Source organism: Pelodiscus sinensis, chromosome 2, assembly GCF_049634645.1.
Source record: "Pelodiscus sinensis isolate JC-2024 chromosome 2, ASM4963464v1, whole genome shotgun sequence".
Lineage (NCBI taxonomy): Eukaryota > Metazoa > Chordata > Testudines > Trionychidae > Pelodiscus > Pelodiscus sinensis.
Genome location: NC_134712.1, coordinates 144,595,853 through 144,613,518, shown reverse-complemented (window position 1 = coordinate 144,613,518; position 17,666 = coordinate 144,595,853). Strand labels below are relative to the sequence as shown.

The 17,666-nt window shown below is 44.4% G+C and overlaps 1 protein-coding gene across 1 annotated transcript in view; it reads left to right on the top strand.

Annotated features, from left to right (window-relative positions):
• Positions 1-11,783, top strand: part of LOC102447295 (dynein axonemal heavy chain 5-like) — a 296,662-nt gene extending 284,879 nt beyond the window's left edge. Inside the window, exons 75-77 of the mRNA XM_014581788.3 lie at positions 284-492; positions 8,599-8,820; positions 11,040-11,783. Of these exons, the coding sequence (XP_014437274.2) occupies positions 284-492; positions 8,599-8,820; positions 11,040-11,258 (650 nt within the window). The 3' untranslated portion in view covers positions 11,259-11,783. The remainder of the gene's footprint in view (positions 1-283; positions 493-8,598; positions 8,821-11,039) is intronic.
• The last annotated feature ends 5,883 nt before the right edge of the window (positions 11,784-17,666 follow it).

The following is a 17,666-nucleotide window of genomic DNA, read 5'->3' as shown; positions in this document are numbered from 1 at the left end:
AATTGGGGGAAGGGAAAGTTGTTTGAAAAAAACTCTTTATTTTTTCACTTAATATCATAAGAAATATCCTTTTTTCATTTTTAACTGTGGGCTGAGACATATGTTTGTTGCAATTAATTGCAAACTGATAAAACTTCATTTGAACAGTTTTGTAATTAAGGCACAACAAGAGAGCTCCTTTTGGTTTTAGTAGAATCATAGAATCATACATTGCTTAGAAGTTTTAATTGCCTTTGGAAGCTGGGGAGAAGTTCATTCTGTAACTGTTTTATTTACAATTCAGGAACCATTATTATGTCAGAAGATTTGCGAGATGCTTTGGATAACATGTATGATGCCAGAATTCCAAAGCTTTGGTTCAAGATTTCCTGGGAATCTGCTACTCTAGGGTTTTGGTTTACTGAGCTTCTTGAAAGGAACCAACAGTTTAGTAGCTGGCTGCTGGATGGTCGACCAAATCAATTCTGGTTGACAGGATTCTTTAATCCACAGGTAAGGTTACCAACTTAGTTTAGACATGATATTTTAAATCTTACGCAATAACTGCTAAATAGTAAACTTGAGGAAACTTCCAGCTATCTTGGTTTTATTTATGTCCTGAGTTAAACAAACCCTAAACCTTAAGGATGACAGGTTTATTAAACCAAAATATTGTTGCTGAAATAACAGGAAGCAGCACCATCAAGTTATGATAATAGAAGGTACTGAAATAGGCTCAATGTCCTTCTGCACATTTCAACTCCTTACTCCCTTTTTTTTTCTCTTTCATTCCTCTCCTTTCCTTGCAATAACAGTCATTTGCTTGTCGTTCATTTATTGAAAGCTCCCCAGAGAATGAAATAATGACAATTAAAAAAATAAGCTTGAAAAACATGGACTTCATGGGTAAACTAGGACTTGCCTATGAGCTCTATTGGGCCAGTTCCATAATGTGGAGTTATTTATTATGTCAACAGCACCTTACATTGTGCTAGGCACTTTACAGAGAGATGAAGAACACAGTCCCTACACTGCATATCCTGACATAACAAAAAGAAAGGAGTCAAAGAGAAGGACTGAGAGTGGAAGAAGGGGGAATGAAGAACTCACACCTTCATCATGTGGCTGCTTTGGAAGGATGCAACAGATATTTCCAAGAACTGTGACATCTGGAAATGATGGATTTTGAGAAGACTTGGGTCAGCATGTGGCCAATTTTGGAGAAACGAGTTATTTTAAAGATGCATCTTTATTAATAGCAATGGATGTTAGCAATGTAAAGGTTAGCTGATGGAGTTGCCAAGAAGAGAACAATTAGTGATGGAGATAGACGTGGCAAATATTCTCCTGTTTGAATATCTTCGGGTGCCTATCAGGACTGACTGTTTTGGAGACTAAATAGTCTACTCTCACAATTTTATACTGCCGGGATCCTGTCCTACAGAGCTCAGAATACAAGGATATAGGAGGCCCATGGTAAACTGTGACAGGATATGTTGGGTTCAAAGAAGCTGTTATAGTTTGACAAGTGATTTTGTGCAGAATACTCAGAGTCCATTACACGCACTTTAAAATGTCCCTGAATTGTCATTACCCTGTCTGATCAGTTGCTCTCTCATCTTACCATTGCTGCTGTTAGGGCTGATGCACTATTTTTGGTAATGGGAAATGAGGTGTAAGCGCTAGTGCTTGTCTGAGGAATGGTTAGACAGCCCAAACTTCATATTGTTTCCTGATATCATCTTCACTTAGCACTGCTAAATTTTTGCACTAAAAGAACAGACAGTTTTTACTCTGGCCTTATTCATTGGCTTTTTGTTCATGCCTTGGCCTAAGGACAGGTTTGCCAAAATGGGTATTCTACTTGTTGGCTCTGGACAGCTGGATACCTCAATAAGAAGCCAAGTAATCAGAATAAAATGTCTCCAAACAAGCTGGGACTTAATAGACCACAACAACTCAGGAAGAGCCTGCAGAAGTCTGCAAATTTACCACTATACAACACACATTTGTAAAACTCTCTGTACTTGGAAAGTTTACAGAAGAATCACTGAATACTGTATGTTTACATGACTTTAATGTTCATTTGTGTCAGCAATTACAAACATAAAAGTCAGAAGCTTATTTTTGTATTGCCCATACCGCTGTCGAGTTTTCCGTCGGTGAGACATTTTTTTCTGAACAGCAGGCATCCTGCTAAATTCTAGTGTGTCACAGCATTTAAATTAGAATGAATAACATAGTTATTCATTTAAAAAAATCAGTATTATAGGGATCCGAGATTTAGAAAATGAATTCCCAGCTACAAAAATGGGCTCAAAGGGATAAAGAATTAATATTACTGCCAAAACTGGCTTTTTAATAACTTATAAAATAGTCAAGAATACCTCTCATTTGTATAGCTCAAAAGTGTATGCCTTATCCCCCTCTGTATAGACTTCTCTCTTCTCTTTGCATCAGTCTATTGATGAAGGCAATGATAGTATGCTCTTGTATTAAAAATAGAGGGCCCAATTCTGTTATGACTTACACTGGTTCTAAACTAAGGTAATTTCAGTGACTTCATGGAGACTTCTGATTTATATAGCTGTGACCAGGATCAGGCCAATATGTGAAAGAAACCCAGTTCCTTTTGAATCTACACTTTCCTTTTGTAGCTACACTTTTCTTTTGTGTCTGCATTGAGCCCAGCAAACCGGCTTAAGTAAAATGAGACCTGACCTGAACCCTCACCCATCCCATGAATTAATTTAGCACTACATCTTTTTGAGAAGTCTGAGAAAATGTGTTTAAGAGAGAGTTTACAAAATGTTGGCACCTTTCACACATCTTTACGCCTCTAGGCTACAGCTAGAAAAGCAGTACCCTTGCTTTAGTGCACTTTCAATACAAGCTAGTATGATGGCTCTGATTTATTTTTGTGTTTAAAAAAAATCAGTTATAATGTGAGTGATCAAAAATACCCAAGCACTGCTTTCTGCTGCAGCAGGATCTTAGTGTTCTGGAAAGGGTTCTTCTGCCCATTCACCAATGCACACTTATTTCTGCAGTAACGTAATGTTTTGCAGGCATAGTTGAGAAATATGAAATAAATCATAATGGGTGGCCTCCCACATTAGCTGAGTGAGGTGAAGAGGAAAACATGTTTATTATAACATTAAGTGTAATTGACTACCCTCTATCACATCAGATTCCCTAGTTGTCTTGTTTCTCCACATCTAAAGACTCAAAGTTAGATTGCATTAGTTCTTGGAAGGGAAAGAAAACAAAATTCCTATTCACATCAGCAGCCTCTAGTGAATATGCTGAAAGGCATGCAGATGTGTGTGATTAAATATCTTGCCCTAATTCAAAATCTGAATGAAAATTTAATAGACCACTAGAAACTGAAACAAAACACCATGAGAATGTCAATTGTGTTACAAGAGAGAGAGAAAAGCAGGATAACGGAACCCACTACTATATTACACTGATGTGCACCTGATTCCTCTTGCTTCACCGTCAGTAATGGTAGAATCGTGCAGCCAGTCCTTTCAGTCTCAGCCCATTTCTTCCATTGACTAGGATTCTTTCCAGTGCACCGATCAGTGTTATGAACCCCAATGTAGACAATGAACAGATCCTGCCATCTTTGTGATAATAGCCAGTCTCTGCCTTCTGTTTCAGGTTGTTCCTAATGGATGGCTATCCTTCCGTTCTTATGATTAAGAGTTATTTTTTATTATTGTATTTGTTGTTATCACTATTTCTTTGTTTGCCAAGTATTTGAACCACTTTCTACTTATCTTTTTACTTACCATCCTCCCCTTTCTATGTAGCTCTTCTCTGTGCTTTCTTAGTTTATCTGGAATATGGTACCTCTTTGGGGCCTTCCAAATAAGGATACTTGGCTTTTAGTTTTATGGGTTTCAACCAGGAGAGTTGTCTTTCCAACAGCTTTCAATGACCAGGCCAGACCTCAGATATTGACCTTGCTGCAGAAACGGACTTACATTTTTATCATCTGACTCTTCCCTCCTCCACCACCTGTCTTTGGTTTATGGAAGGACCATCATTGTATGGTCTGATTGTGCTGCACATAATTGATTTAGTTGACTCCTGAAGCTTGATTCTGTTGTGCATAGCAGCAGGAACTGCCAAAGCTATTGAAGAAGTCACAGTTTTAGGCCCATTTCTTCCATGTGCTGATGCTAAGGGGTTTTATGGGGATAGCTTGCCAGGCCATCTCCCAACCTTCCAGCTTTATCAAAGCTAGGAACTGGCACTAGGAATAAGGAATCCATGATTAATGTGAAAAGGCCTGCAGCCATACCTCTTATGTGCTCTATTCCCCCCAGTACTCACAGACAGGTGGCTTCCGTACCTGTTTGAACCAAGATGCTGATGATTTCTTTCTTTGGAAGCAGGACCAAGCATAGGGCTCAATGTGATCTACTGCACCACAATTTAAAGAGTAACAGTCCAAACCTGGCAGTGTAACACTCCCTAAACACAAACCAACACAGCCAGCACACACAACAATCCACATCAAACATAGTGCATCACTATAATACCTCCATTTACCTCTTGTACAAATCCTCACATAGTACCTCACACGCAGCCCAGCCAGTGTTCACCATCACTTCAAACATCACTCTGAAGACTAGAGTGTCTGTTGACTCAGTGACTATGTCTAGACTGCATCCCTCTGTCGACAGAGGGCTGCAAACCAAGCACATCGAAATTGCTAATGAAGCAGGGATTTAAATAACCCGGGCCTCATTAGCATAAACATGGCCGCCGCTTTTTTCCGAAATGGAGCTTTTTTTGAAAAAAAGCTGGTCTAGACGCGGATCAGTCGAAAATAAACCCTTTTTTGACAGATCCTGTATTCCTCAAAAGACGAGGTTTAGAGGATCTGTCGAAAAAGAGTGTATTTTCGACAGATCCGTGTCTAGACTGCTGTTTTTCTTTTTTCACAAAAGCTCCGTTTAGAAAAAAGCAGTGGCCATGTTTATGCTAATGAAGCGTGGGCTGTTTAAATCCCTGCTTCATTAGCAATTTTGACGTGCCTAATCTACATCTCTCGGTCGACAGAGAGGTTTGGTCTAGACACAGCCAGTGTGAAGTGATGTTTACAGCTACAAGAGTCTTTTTTTTCTAGACAAGTGCCAAGTTCAATAATCACTGGGATTTGGAATCTGTTCCAATCCAGTTTTTAGCATCTCAGCCACATTTGATTTTTTTGTACACACGGCTTTACAACTGACACCTGTGCACCAGCCAGAGCTTTCAGCTGCCAATAGTGAATAATAATCATGGGCCAGGTCACCCAACAGTTTCTAGAACTCCCAGTGAAGATCTTTCATTGCTTCCAATTCCATGATGGCCTCGTTTCCTCTCCCTGACTGACACTCCCAGTAGGCATGTTAAGGACTAGTCGACTAGTCAACTATCTGATAAGCAAATGGTCATCAGATAGTAAACAGGATAGTCGACTAGTCACTTCCTCCCCCCTTTCCTGCCTCTAGCAGATAGAGGGTACGTCTACACTACAACGTTAATTCGAACTAAGCTAATTCGAACTAACGGATCCAGACTAAAAAACTAGTTCGAATTAGCATTTTGCTAATTCGAACTAGCATGTCCACATTAAGTGGACCCTGAACCAGGCTTAAGGATGGCCGGAAGCAGTGCCAGCAGGGCATCAGAGGAGGACTTAGAGCGTGGAGATGCTGTCTCAGGCTAGCCAAGGGCTGTGCTTAAAGGGTCCCGACCCCCACCCCGGACAGACAGTTCTCAGGGGTGCCCCGCTTGCAAAGCAGTCCTGGCTTGGAGTGCCCGGAGTATCCACACTGGGCACATCACAACACTCGGCCATCAGACCGGCTGCACTTGCCACAGGCTGCCATCTGAGGAGAGGGGGCAATTGGGGGGCTACAGGAGAGCTTCCACCCCCAGAAGCCTGCAGAGCCAGCCCAGTCCTCCCCACCTGGGGCACGTACCCCATTCCTCCCTCACCTCCTTCCACTTACCCTTCCTTAGACCCTCTTCTTGATGTACAAAATAAAGGACAATTGTGTTCAAAAATGGAATCTGTCTTTATTGAACAAAACTGGGGCAGACTGGGAAAAGGAGATGGGAGAGGGGAAGAGAGAGGGTGGGAGAGGGGAGGGCAACTAAAATGATCAGGGGTTGGGAACAGGGCCCATATGAAGAGAGGCTAAAGAGACTGGGACTTTTCAGCTTAGAAAAGAGGAGACAGAGGGGGGACAGGATAGAGGTATCTAAAAGCAGGAGTTGGGTGGAGAGGGTGCATACAGAAAAGTTCTTCATTAGTTCCCATAAAGAAGGACTAGAGGACACCAAAGGAAAGGAATGGGTAGCAGGCTTCAAACTAGTAACAGAAAGTTGTTCTTCACAAAGCAAAGAGTCAGCCTGTGGAACTCCTTGCTGCAGGAGGCTGTGAAGGCTAGAACTAGAACAGAGTTTAAAGGGAAGTGAGATCAAGTCATGGAGGTTGGGTCCATGGAGTGCTATTAGCCAGGGGGTAGGAGTGGTGTCTCTGCCCAAGGTTTGTGGAAGGCTGGAGAGGGATGGCACGAGACAAATGGCTTGGTCACTGTCTTCGGTCCATCCCCTCCAAGGTCCCTAGGGTTGGCCGCTGTCGGCAGACAGGCTACTGGGCTAGATGGACCTTTGGTCTGACCTAGGACTGCCATTGTAAGCTCAGGGCTCAGGGTCGGAGGTCTCAGTGGACCACCTTGATTTTCATGAACACCTGCTCCTGGGTGGCCAGGCTGGCAGCTCTCCTGCCCTAGCCAGCCACTTTCCTGTGCCTAGTGCGGAGATCATAGATGAGGTCCACGATGTCTGCACTAGCCCAGGCAGGTGCCCGCCTCTTGCGGTCCTGGGCAAGCTCCTGGGAGCCGCCAGCCTGGTCCCGGGAAGAGGGGGAGGGCTGGGGGGCATCGGGTGGGTGGCTCGATCCGTGCCAGGTGCAGGGTCTGCTGGCTGGGTGCTGGCAGGCTTGCACCTGGCACGGGCACCGTAGCCAGCCCGTGCCCCTTTAAGGGGTCCGGGGCTGGGAGGGGGGCAGACGAGTTTCCCTGGTGTTGGCCAGAGTGGCCACCAGGGAAATCTGGGGAGGGCTAGCCTCCCACTAGTTCGAATTAAGGGGCTACAAACCCCTGAATTCGAACTAGCTAGTTCGAACTAGTCTTAATCCTCGTAAAATGAGGTTTTCCTAGTTCGAACTAAGCGCTCCGTTATTTCGAATTAAATTCGAACTAGCGGAGCGCTAGTGTAGCGCCTATGAAAGTTAGTTCGAACTAACGTCTGTTAGTTTGAACTAACTTTGTAGTGTAGACATACCCAGAGGCAGTAAGGAGGGGGGGAAAGGGGATACTTCAAAGTGGCAGCGCTGCACAGAGCCCGGGATCAGCTGGGGGCTCCCCAGCTGACCCCAGGCTCCGTGTGGCATGCCAGCTTTGAAATGTACAAGCGCCCACATAGAGCCCAGAGTCAGTGGGATTTCCCACTGGCCCTGCAGTCCACGCGGCATTCCAATTTTGGAATGCTCAAGAACCCCCACTGGGGCTCTTGTACATTTCAAAGGCAAAAAGCAGAAGCGTCTGTCAACTAGTTGAGTAGTCGATGGAAATTCCATCAACTAATAAATTAATCGCTAACATCCCTAACTCCCAGCCTGCTAGTCTTACCCCCTTTCTATATTCCATCCTTTGTTTCATACCTATAGTGCTCTGTCTGGCATGTCTTCCACTTCTGTCCATCAAAGCCTCATTCCCTCTATTCCTTGAAATCTGGTCTTGAAACCTCCTTCTCCCCAGGCTCCCTCTCTCACTTCCCTGAACCTTTGTTTTATTCTTCTTGTGTCTCAGATTATAGATCTTTGGGACAGAAATGAATCTCACGGTGTCTCTAAATGCTGCCTCATTTACTGTGCTGTATAAATGAGCATCAAATGAATAAAATATAATAAAATAATGTAGTATAGCTTTGCCACGCGCCATTAAGCAGGGACTGCATTTCACCCTGGTGAGGGCTGCATTTCAGCAGGGGATGATTTGAATCCTGTGCCAACTTCCTTTGTATTTAAATGCAAGTTTGTAAAGTGCTTTGGCATCCTTGTGGGACGAGAAGTACTTTTGCAGTGTAAATGACTAATGATATTATTCTTGGAAAAGCAAAGCTGTAAAGCAGATAGTGAAATACTAAAATTATTTGTGGCCCACCAATTGCCTGTGTTCAGAAATGACACAAACACATTAAATTAATCTGGCATATTTGTCAGATCTCCCTCCATCTGTCCAAAGTATCTGTAGCTGTAAAGTATGTCTGCTAAGTGGTATAACTTCTGATATGTTAAATTAAGTTTAACTGCTGGAGGCTTTTTGGCATCCGCATCCAAATAGCAAATACATAATGGTGCATAGCACTGTGATTATAAATGAAAGCAGTTCGTTTAACTAGTGCACTTGAGTTCCTAAGCGGATGACATGTCATATGGCATGCAGTGCTTCTAAATCATGCTTATAACTATGTAAGAAACAGTACTGGGGAAATGGCTACAGCTCAAGCTTTCCTCTTAGCTCTCTATTTAACATTGTTTTATGACAGGGATTCCTAACGGCCATGCGGCAGGAAACAACACGCTTGAATTTAGCCAAAGGCTGGGCCCTCGACAGCGTTATTTTACACAATGATGTCACTAGAATGATGAAAGAAGATATTACCAGCCCTCCTCCTGCTGACATTGGCGGGGTGTATATCTATGGCCTTTTTCTGGATGGAGCAGGTTGGGACCGTAGGAACATGAAGCTCACAGAGTCTGCGCCAAAGGTGAGTGTCAGACTGTCAGCAAAGGGCCTGTGGCACGGTTACAGCATGTTAAATGAAACCCGGTTGGTAGGGAAACGTTCGGCGTGACGCAGGCAGTGTTTGCACAACATATGTTTGGTGGGATACCGTGCTACCTGGGGGACATGAATGGGTTGATAGCAGCTTCATGCCTTTCAGTGTGCAAAAGCCAAGCTTGCAGGCAGCCCCTCAGCTTTCACTCCCCAGAAAGGTAACGGACACTTCACACAAAGTGCTGCGCTTTGGAAGAAAAGGCGAGCACACAAGCACCTCTCAACTGGCAGAGGCGCTTTGGCATGTGCATGGCTGGGCCACCCTCTCAGCCATGGAAGCTGGATCCAGGACTGCCTAGGGAGGGAAGGATAAATGTGGAGAAAGGGTTAGAACAATGACACTCCATTGTGAAGAGGAATCTTAGAATCTCACGTGGGGCAGGCTAACTGGGGCAGGCCAAAGTCGTACTCCCCTGCTTCCGGGAGCCGCAGGCACATCACTATATAGTAGTAATGCCCACATGTAGTAGCAGCACCTCCAGTCAGAGCTCAACAACTTTTCCCCTGGAGTACCGGCACCTCTTTTTTTTTTTAACAAAAAAAGCACTGCCCGCATCCATCTCACGTCGAGCTCTGGGCCCATCAAAACTTGTAAGCAAAACAGGGTAGGATATGATAGATGCCACTGAGGACCAAACCATCGGAATCATAGAAACCCTTGGCATTTTTTCCCCAAGTAGATGTGTTAGCTCATTCATCTAAAACAATTGCCTCTGTGATATCAGCGGTGTGTAGTATTATTCAATTCCCACCCCAGACTCCTAGGCTGCATCTAGACTGGCATGATTTTGCGCAAATACTTTTAACGGAAAAGTTTTTCTGTTAAAAGTATTTGCACCAGAGAGCGTTTACACTGGCACGGATGCTTTTGCGCAAAAGCATCCGTGACACTGTAGATGCTCTCTTGCCCAAGAAAGCTCCGATAGCCATTTTAGCCATCGGGCTTTCTTGCGCAATAAATTAACTTGCCTGTCTACACTGGCATCTTGCGCAAGAATACTTGTGCAAGAGGGCTTATCCCTGAGTGGGAGCACCATAGTATTTGTGCAAGAACCACTGATTTTGTACAGTACAAAGTCAATGTTCTTGCACAAATACTCACGGCCAGTGTAGACAGGCGGCAAGATTTTGTGCAAAATCTTGCCAGTCTAGATGCAGCCCTAGGGTTCCTGTATTCTGTGAAATGTTGCCAGCGGTAACTACATTGCAGTCATGGTTAGGGAATTATTGATGGGCTTGGTAAAGCACTTTCACCTCCCACTGGGTGAAACCTTTGTGGTTGTGCCAGCCCACTGTGACGTTCTGTGTTCATGGTAAGAGGTGTACCCCGTGTGTGCCTTTCCTGACTGACTGAAACAACTGTTTATAATCTTCTTGTAATCAAGCAATGCCATACAGTTGTGCCGCAGACCCTGTGCCTGACTGTGCTCAAGCTGGATCTTTGTGTCAGATAGTTAACTGTAATTTATAGTGAGGGGTAAATCTCAGGGACTTAGATCTGGCTTGGATCAATACCCAACAGGCACCTGTTTGCTCTTTGAAGTGCCACTGCTAGCAAAACCAGCTAAGGCACGTGGGGCTGCTAGTGGCGGCTTCTCTTTGAAGCTCCATGATTGCTGACTAGCAAAGGGGAGAAGGGAAGGGAAAGCCTGAGGAAAGCTAATGAAAAGACCTGGAAGCAAAGGAAAACGGCTCCCTCCCCCATTCTCCCCATGCTCCTTGGCTCTTTTCCGGTCCCCCCCTCCTCACTGCCTTTACCTCCCAGCTCCTCCCAACTCCACAGACACCCTGGGGCTTTGACTGGACTGAAAATAATTTTGGGATAGTGCCCGGCTAAGCAACAGCATCAGGCTGATACTCCCTGCTGCCCCTGCTCAGTCTGGCAAAGCATCTTCCCAGCAGCACTGCTGTAAGCACAGAAGCAGCAGAAAAAGTCGTGTGTGTGTGTGTGTGTGTGTGTGTGTGCGTGTGCGTGTGCGTACACGCGTGTGCACACATCATTCCCCTTGGTGGCCCCTGCAGTGCTCCATGACTGGCTGTCCCCTAGTGTGCGGTTGTCTGTGACCACCATTTGTTAAATTGTTCATGGGTTTCAGTGGCCCTGGAATGGCTCTCTGAGTGGTTTGTTTTTGTTAATGTTCCCCATAGGTGCTCTTCACAAGTCTTCCTGTTGTACACGTGTATGCTATCAGCACCACAGCACCCCCGGACTCAAAGAAACAGCCAGGGGGCTTGTACTCCTGTCCCGTTTACAAAAAACCGCGACGCACGGACCTGACGTACATTTTCTCTTTATATTTGAAAACAGTGCAAAACCCTGACCACTGGACTCTGAGGGGAGTTGCACTACTCTGTGATTCCAAATAGCACGGTGGCAATAAGATCCAATAGGAGCTGGGCCAAGGGCTGTCAGGCTTTAGTTTTATTACATAACCGTGTATATGTCTTTCCATAGACAAATGGGCAATAGCAAATAATATTTGTAGGGACAGCTGTATCTGTGTGTTGATTTGTGTGATCTGTTCACAGCAGAAATCATTAAACATGTTTTATTTGGGAACATCAGCCAGGGAACCTTCAAATCTGTGACATGGAGAACAATTATAGGTGTGAAGTCTAGTTGCATTTAATATATGCCCATTGCTGCATAAATTAGCTCATTCTACTAAAATACTCTAGTGCACTGTCAAAATGTATATTCCATTAAAATACCTCTTGCTTGAAACGATTGTTCCAGCTAGATTGGAGAATGATTCCTTATAGATATTATTTCCTTGTCAAAACACTGTTGTGCTGACCGGCATTGGTGATTGCAGTGATCGCAAACCATTATAAGAGTGGGTGTGAATACGTGCTTCAAATAACATAACTTTCAGGACAAGTCAGTCACAAGTCCCCTTTACCCTCTAAGACAAAAGTGTGTGGGGGGGGGGGGGGGAGGGGGAGGAACAGGAATCTGCCCAGGCTTTGTGGGCAGAGGGATTTTGCTGGGTAAGCTGCATGTGCATGTACACAGAACAAAGAGAACAAGCAAGCCTCAAAGGCAGGAAGAAAGCCAAGCAGTTGCTTTAAGCACAGAGTGAGCCAGGAGAAGCCTAGAGGAAGATTCTGGGTTTGGTGCCGTCTGAAGAGGCTGCAAGCGAAGACAGAATCCTGTTCTTTTATATTTCTTGTAAACAAGACTGCAGCCAAGAAAATACCATCTCCATCATTGATTTCTGCTTCTAAATAGAACATCTCTAGGGACCTGAGCTTTGGCCCCTCAATCCAAACAGGGACAAGGGCAGAGGTTGATAATTATGCAGTCATGTTTCAGCTCCAAGTGCGCCATCAGCTGCAGCATGACTGAAGAAAGATGGCACGATAGCCAATCATCTTGGAAATGCACCAGCTCACAGCAAGTTTGGCTCTCTGGCTACAATCACTGCTTTAAACAACTCAGATGGCAGTGTAGGCTGCCTCTGGGGAGAGACATTTGGCTGAGCTGGCAGCTAACGTTTTGGAAAAATATGAAAAAAAGATTTGGTTTTTAATTTTTAGAAACATTTGATTAATGCTTAGTGACTGGAAACTGAGATGTGAGGTTCTTTCACTACCCTGCCCCACCCACTTCCTTTCTTTCCCTTTCTTTTTTGTGCATTTTTTTCCATTGTCTCCTTGCTTTTATAATAATAAAATTAAAAGGCCATGTACCATAAGATCAAATGTATGCACTAAAAAAGGCATGCTTAATTTGCATGCAGATACTTCTGATTTCATATGTAAAGTGGATAATTGTGCATACACATAGACGCATCTGCTGCTTGACCATTACCTCTTCTGTGGTAGTTATAGCGGTCACGCAGAAATGCAAGCTCACCTCACATGAGAGCGTTTTCACTGAAGAGTGTTGCAGTTTTCTAGCCTCTTTGTTGCTGCTGGTTCCTTGGTCTTATACCTGTTTTTTGCACCAGTATTTGTGATAAAAATGAAAGGACCAGCAGCTGGCATTCTAGAAACTCCATCCAGAAATGGCTGCAGAGTTTGTTATTTTTATTAGTAGTGTGTGCAGCTTCCATGCAAAGCAAAGATGGGAGTAAATTAAGCTTGGTTTGAAAACAAGGCTACTACTGGCAGAAAAGCGGTATGACTTTTTTTGCCAGGATAGTCTCAAAGGAATAGGCATTACTGTTGGGGCCAATCTCCTTCTCCCTCCTTTCTCTCGCTCTGTTTTTGTGCAGATACCTTTGATTTTTCTGCCCATTTAAACAGTGAGCCTGCCCACTGCTCCAGAAACAGGGTTCAGCTTTTCACACAGTTGGTTTTATTTTATATTTAGTAGTTGCAGGACTCTTACTGTCAGGAGGAGTAAAATTCACTTCCACAGCTAGCACCGAGTGTCAGACTTGTTCCTGGAAAACAGAGGACAGGCTGTACCTCACAGGTCACAGGCTACCCTTGATCTGTGCACAGAACTCACTGCACACAATTCCCAGGAGATGACAGACCTAAAAGAGACCACACTGTCAAAAGGCTCACCACTCCTCCCACTTGGAGTGCAGCTGCTTGCAGCCACTAACTTCAATAGGCTTTCAGGGTATGAAAGTGATATAGGCTCAGGCTTTAAGAGCATCGTTTAGACTCTTTGGGATACTACGGAAAAGATCAGCGAGGATGTTAAACAGGACAAATCTGCTGCAGTCCAAGCAATTAGTATTTTTTTCTGTGTGAGAAGTAAATAACTTTGATAGCTTACTGAGCTGCAACAGTCTTCAAAATACTATTGCTAATACACACTGTTAAAATGAAGAGTACTTTGAAACATTCTTTGCGCAGCTCAAAAGCTCGCGTCTTGCTATACAAACATCGCTTCTAACAATTGTGATCATTGGATAGAATTTCCATGTAATGAGAACAATAAAGCATTTCATCCTAATTATAGCTCCCCCCCTCCCCCCACCTTGCTTTACAGAGTTAAAATGAAATTAGAAATTAAATAGCCCTTTTAAAAAAAATTATTCCCCAGCGCCAGCCCTCGGGAAAATGATGTTGGCTGCCCAGTGTAACCCACACACCTAGTATGGTTCACTGTCCCATGCTGTAGCACTACACCACAGCAACAGCTAAGAACCTCTACAGCAGGGCTCCTCAACTTTGGAAGCCCAGGGGGCCACACCGATACTCACAGCACATGCCAAGGGCCACAACTTAACTGTGGTTGCACTTGCAAATAGTTTCTTTCGCACTGACGGGCATGAATACAAAGATTAAGGCAAGACCACACAACACACAGGCCCCATTTAAGTCAGTTCTGCTGATATTAATAAAATGCAATATTGACCCCATTTCCACCCATATGACAGCACTTTTAATGAGCACTGACAGTCCATGAGTTCATCTAACTTGAGGGAATAATCAGGGTCATCCTTAGGCTATACACAGTAACATTAAACTGGTGCCCCTTTGCCCGATGGCAGCTGGGAGCAGGGGACACAATGATTTTTTAAGAGATTTTTTAAGAGACACAATGATTTTTAAATCTTCAGCAACACACTAATGAAGTATTTTAAAACAATTTTTAAATTAAGGCCCTGTAAACTAACACACTAACTTCAGACACTGACAGTAGATACCTGGAATTGGCAAATGCCTGTTGAATGGCTTCATTACCCCTTGCATGGCTCTTTCACAGGTTCAACGTTCTGCTAATAGATCTAGCAAACTTTTTCACTTTTAAGTTAATTAGAGCCTCTTGGGAGGAAGCAGAGCCACAGAACAGGGATAGGAAGAGGCAGGTGGTGCCCCAGATTTCCTGGTGCCCTATGCAACGGTGCATATGGGTAAGGACGGCTCTGGGAATAATGAAAGAATCACCCAGTTTATCTTTCCTTTGATTTTTCCCCCCAACACTGCATATTCTTTTCTTTTCGTGATTGCTGTTTGAGAGAGCTCATTTTGTGCCTGTGTGATTCAATTTTTATGTAAAACGCATATCAAAAGAAGACCAGTGTATTGACTACTTTTTTGATTTGGTTCCCACCCGCAGGCCACATGTTGAGTCCCGCGTAAACCCAAGCCGCACTACGGGCCGCATGCGACTCGCGGGGCCGCATGTTAGTAGCCCTGCTCTAAAGCAGGCGCTCAGAGCCAGCTGGCTTTATAGCTCAGGCTGTAGAGGCTCCTATACTAAGCTCCAGAAGTCCCATGTTCAAATCTGCCTGCTCCAGAGGAGAAGGACTCACAACCACAGACTGCAGAGGTTGATGCCTTATCCATTAGACCAGTGTTTTCCAAACTATGGGCTGTGGCTGGGGAAAAAAATGCCGGGCCTCAGTGTGGCTAGTGGGAGGGGGACAGAGGAGATGGGATGAGGGGAACTGGCTTCCGGGAAGCAGGGCTGTCCCACGGAGATCAGGGTGGGCAGGCAGTAGAAGCAGGGTTGGAGGTAGTGGGGCTGTCTGGTGGAGATTGGGGAGGGCAGGCAGCTGAACCAGGGCTAGGCAGGGAGGAGGAAGGGGGAAGCAGGGCTGGACAGGGGCAGCAAGGCTGGTGGGGAGGTAGTTGGGGGAGCAGGGCTGACTGGGGGAGATTGGTGGGGGGCAGAAGGAACCAGCTGCTGGAAGCAGGACTGGACTGGGGAGAGCGGGAGGAGAAGGTGGGGAGAGCGGGACTGACCTGGGCACCTATAGACCCTGGCAGACGAGTGAGTCTGGCCAGGGATTCCATTGTGCCCCAACCAGACTCACTTGTGTGAATTGCCTGGCAGGTAAACACACTCAGGCAGCGTGAGCACATCTACCAGCCAGGAAGTTCGTGGCTAAGGACTGATACACCTAATAATAATAAAATTTACCTAATTAGAAAATACCAGACATTTTATATGTCTGGTAATTTCTTAATTTGTTTCCCGGACAAAACCCTCAAATACCGGACTGTCTGGTACAAAACCGGACACCTGACAACCTTACCCCTCCTTGCACCCTCCCTCCTAGCCAGATACCCAACCCCCAATCTGCTCCTGCTCCCGCCTCCTGGAGTGCCCATGCGGCGCCGGGTCCCCCAAGCACTGGCTCAGGCTGGGTAGAGGATGCAGCTGCGTGAAACACTGAAAATTTATTCAGTTTTCATTCTTTTTTTTTATATGTGTTTATATTTTTGGGCTTCAAAAAACAGTACTGAAAAAAAAAAGTGCTCCAACTAAAGTAAAAAGTTTGGGAAACCCTGATCTAGCTAGCTTTCTATCCCTCTTACAGTCCATTTATCCAATCCATATTCCCTTAACTTGCTGGCAAGAATATTGTTGGTGACTGTAGCAAAAGCTTTGCTAACACTGGCACTGCGGGCTTTGGGAGGATCGGAAACAACTTATTTGAATATTCATCATTTGCTTAATGAATATGCAAATATGTAAATGAATGTTACCGGTCCTCCAAAAGCTCGTGAATGGATTTCCCGGTCCCCGTGTCAGAAAGTTTGAGAATCCCTGCACTAGACCACTGGAAAATCCACCCCACTTCCTTACCTTCAGCTGATGCCAGCTCCAGAGCAAGGCAAGTTGGTTGTGGCTCCCTGAGCACAACCAGCTACTGCAAGTATGACAGCATGTACATTGCAGTAAGACAGCATGGACTGATAGCTTTAAATATGTATTTAAGAAACAGCCTGAGGCTCCGTTAGGGTGTTTTATTGTAGGATAACAACACCTCACACAAAATAGATCACAGACTATGGAACATCATAAACAGCCACTATTACATTGCAACAGCGATATAAAGAACAAGAAAAATATTACATGATTACATAGCTTTCAAGCTAAACTTTCAGAGCACCTTCCATGTGCAATGAGGAATAGTTGGAGGTTTTTTAATAGTTTGTTATTACAGTGTTGAAATGTATTTACAATAGATTTTATGCAAACGTAATTCTCCCTTACAGTGTTTCATGAAATCATTCAACCCAAACTGGCAATATGTATCTAATATCAGGTCTTTGCCGTGACATTTCTGTAGTCTATCATTAAGCCCTTAGAATCGGTGTTCCACAGTTGCCATAGCTAATTGAACATTCAGATTCTAGGTACTAAGGTCTAAATCACAGGACTGGCAGGCAAAGTATTGGAAATCAAACTAATTGTGCTTGAATGACAACTTGAACAGTTAGCCATGAGTCCTGGGGCACTGTTTGTCAATCTAAAATGTTGGATGGTAAATAAACTCATAGGTGTCGTCAATATTGTACAAATATCAGAGATCTAATATTACATAAATACTAAGGAAACATCAAGTAAACTTAACCAGAAGAGACCCATTAATCCATGCTTCTTTTGCCAGTACAATGGCTATGTTTACTAACATATCTCATTTCAGGGAATGGCTCCCTGTCCCCTTACTGCTACAAACACATTGCATTTCATGCTCTTAAAGACACTGGCTGTGTCTACATTGGCCCCTATTCCATAATAGGGATGGTAATGTAGCACTTTGGAATAGGCAAACCCGCGGGATTTGCATTTTCATGGCTGCCGCTTTTTTCCGGCTTGTAGATAAGCCGGAGAAAAGCACCAGTCTGGACGCGATCCTCCGGAAAATAAGCTCTTTTCCGGAGGATCTCTTATTCCTACTTGAAAGGACAATGTAGACAATGTAGACAAATCCCTTGAAAGTAGGAATAAGAGATCCTCCGGAAAAGAGCTTATTTTCCGGAGGATCGCGTCCAGACTGGCGCTTTTCTCCGGCTTATCTACAAGCCGGAAAAAAGCGGCAGCCATGAAAATGCAAATGCCGCGGGGGATATTTA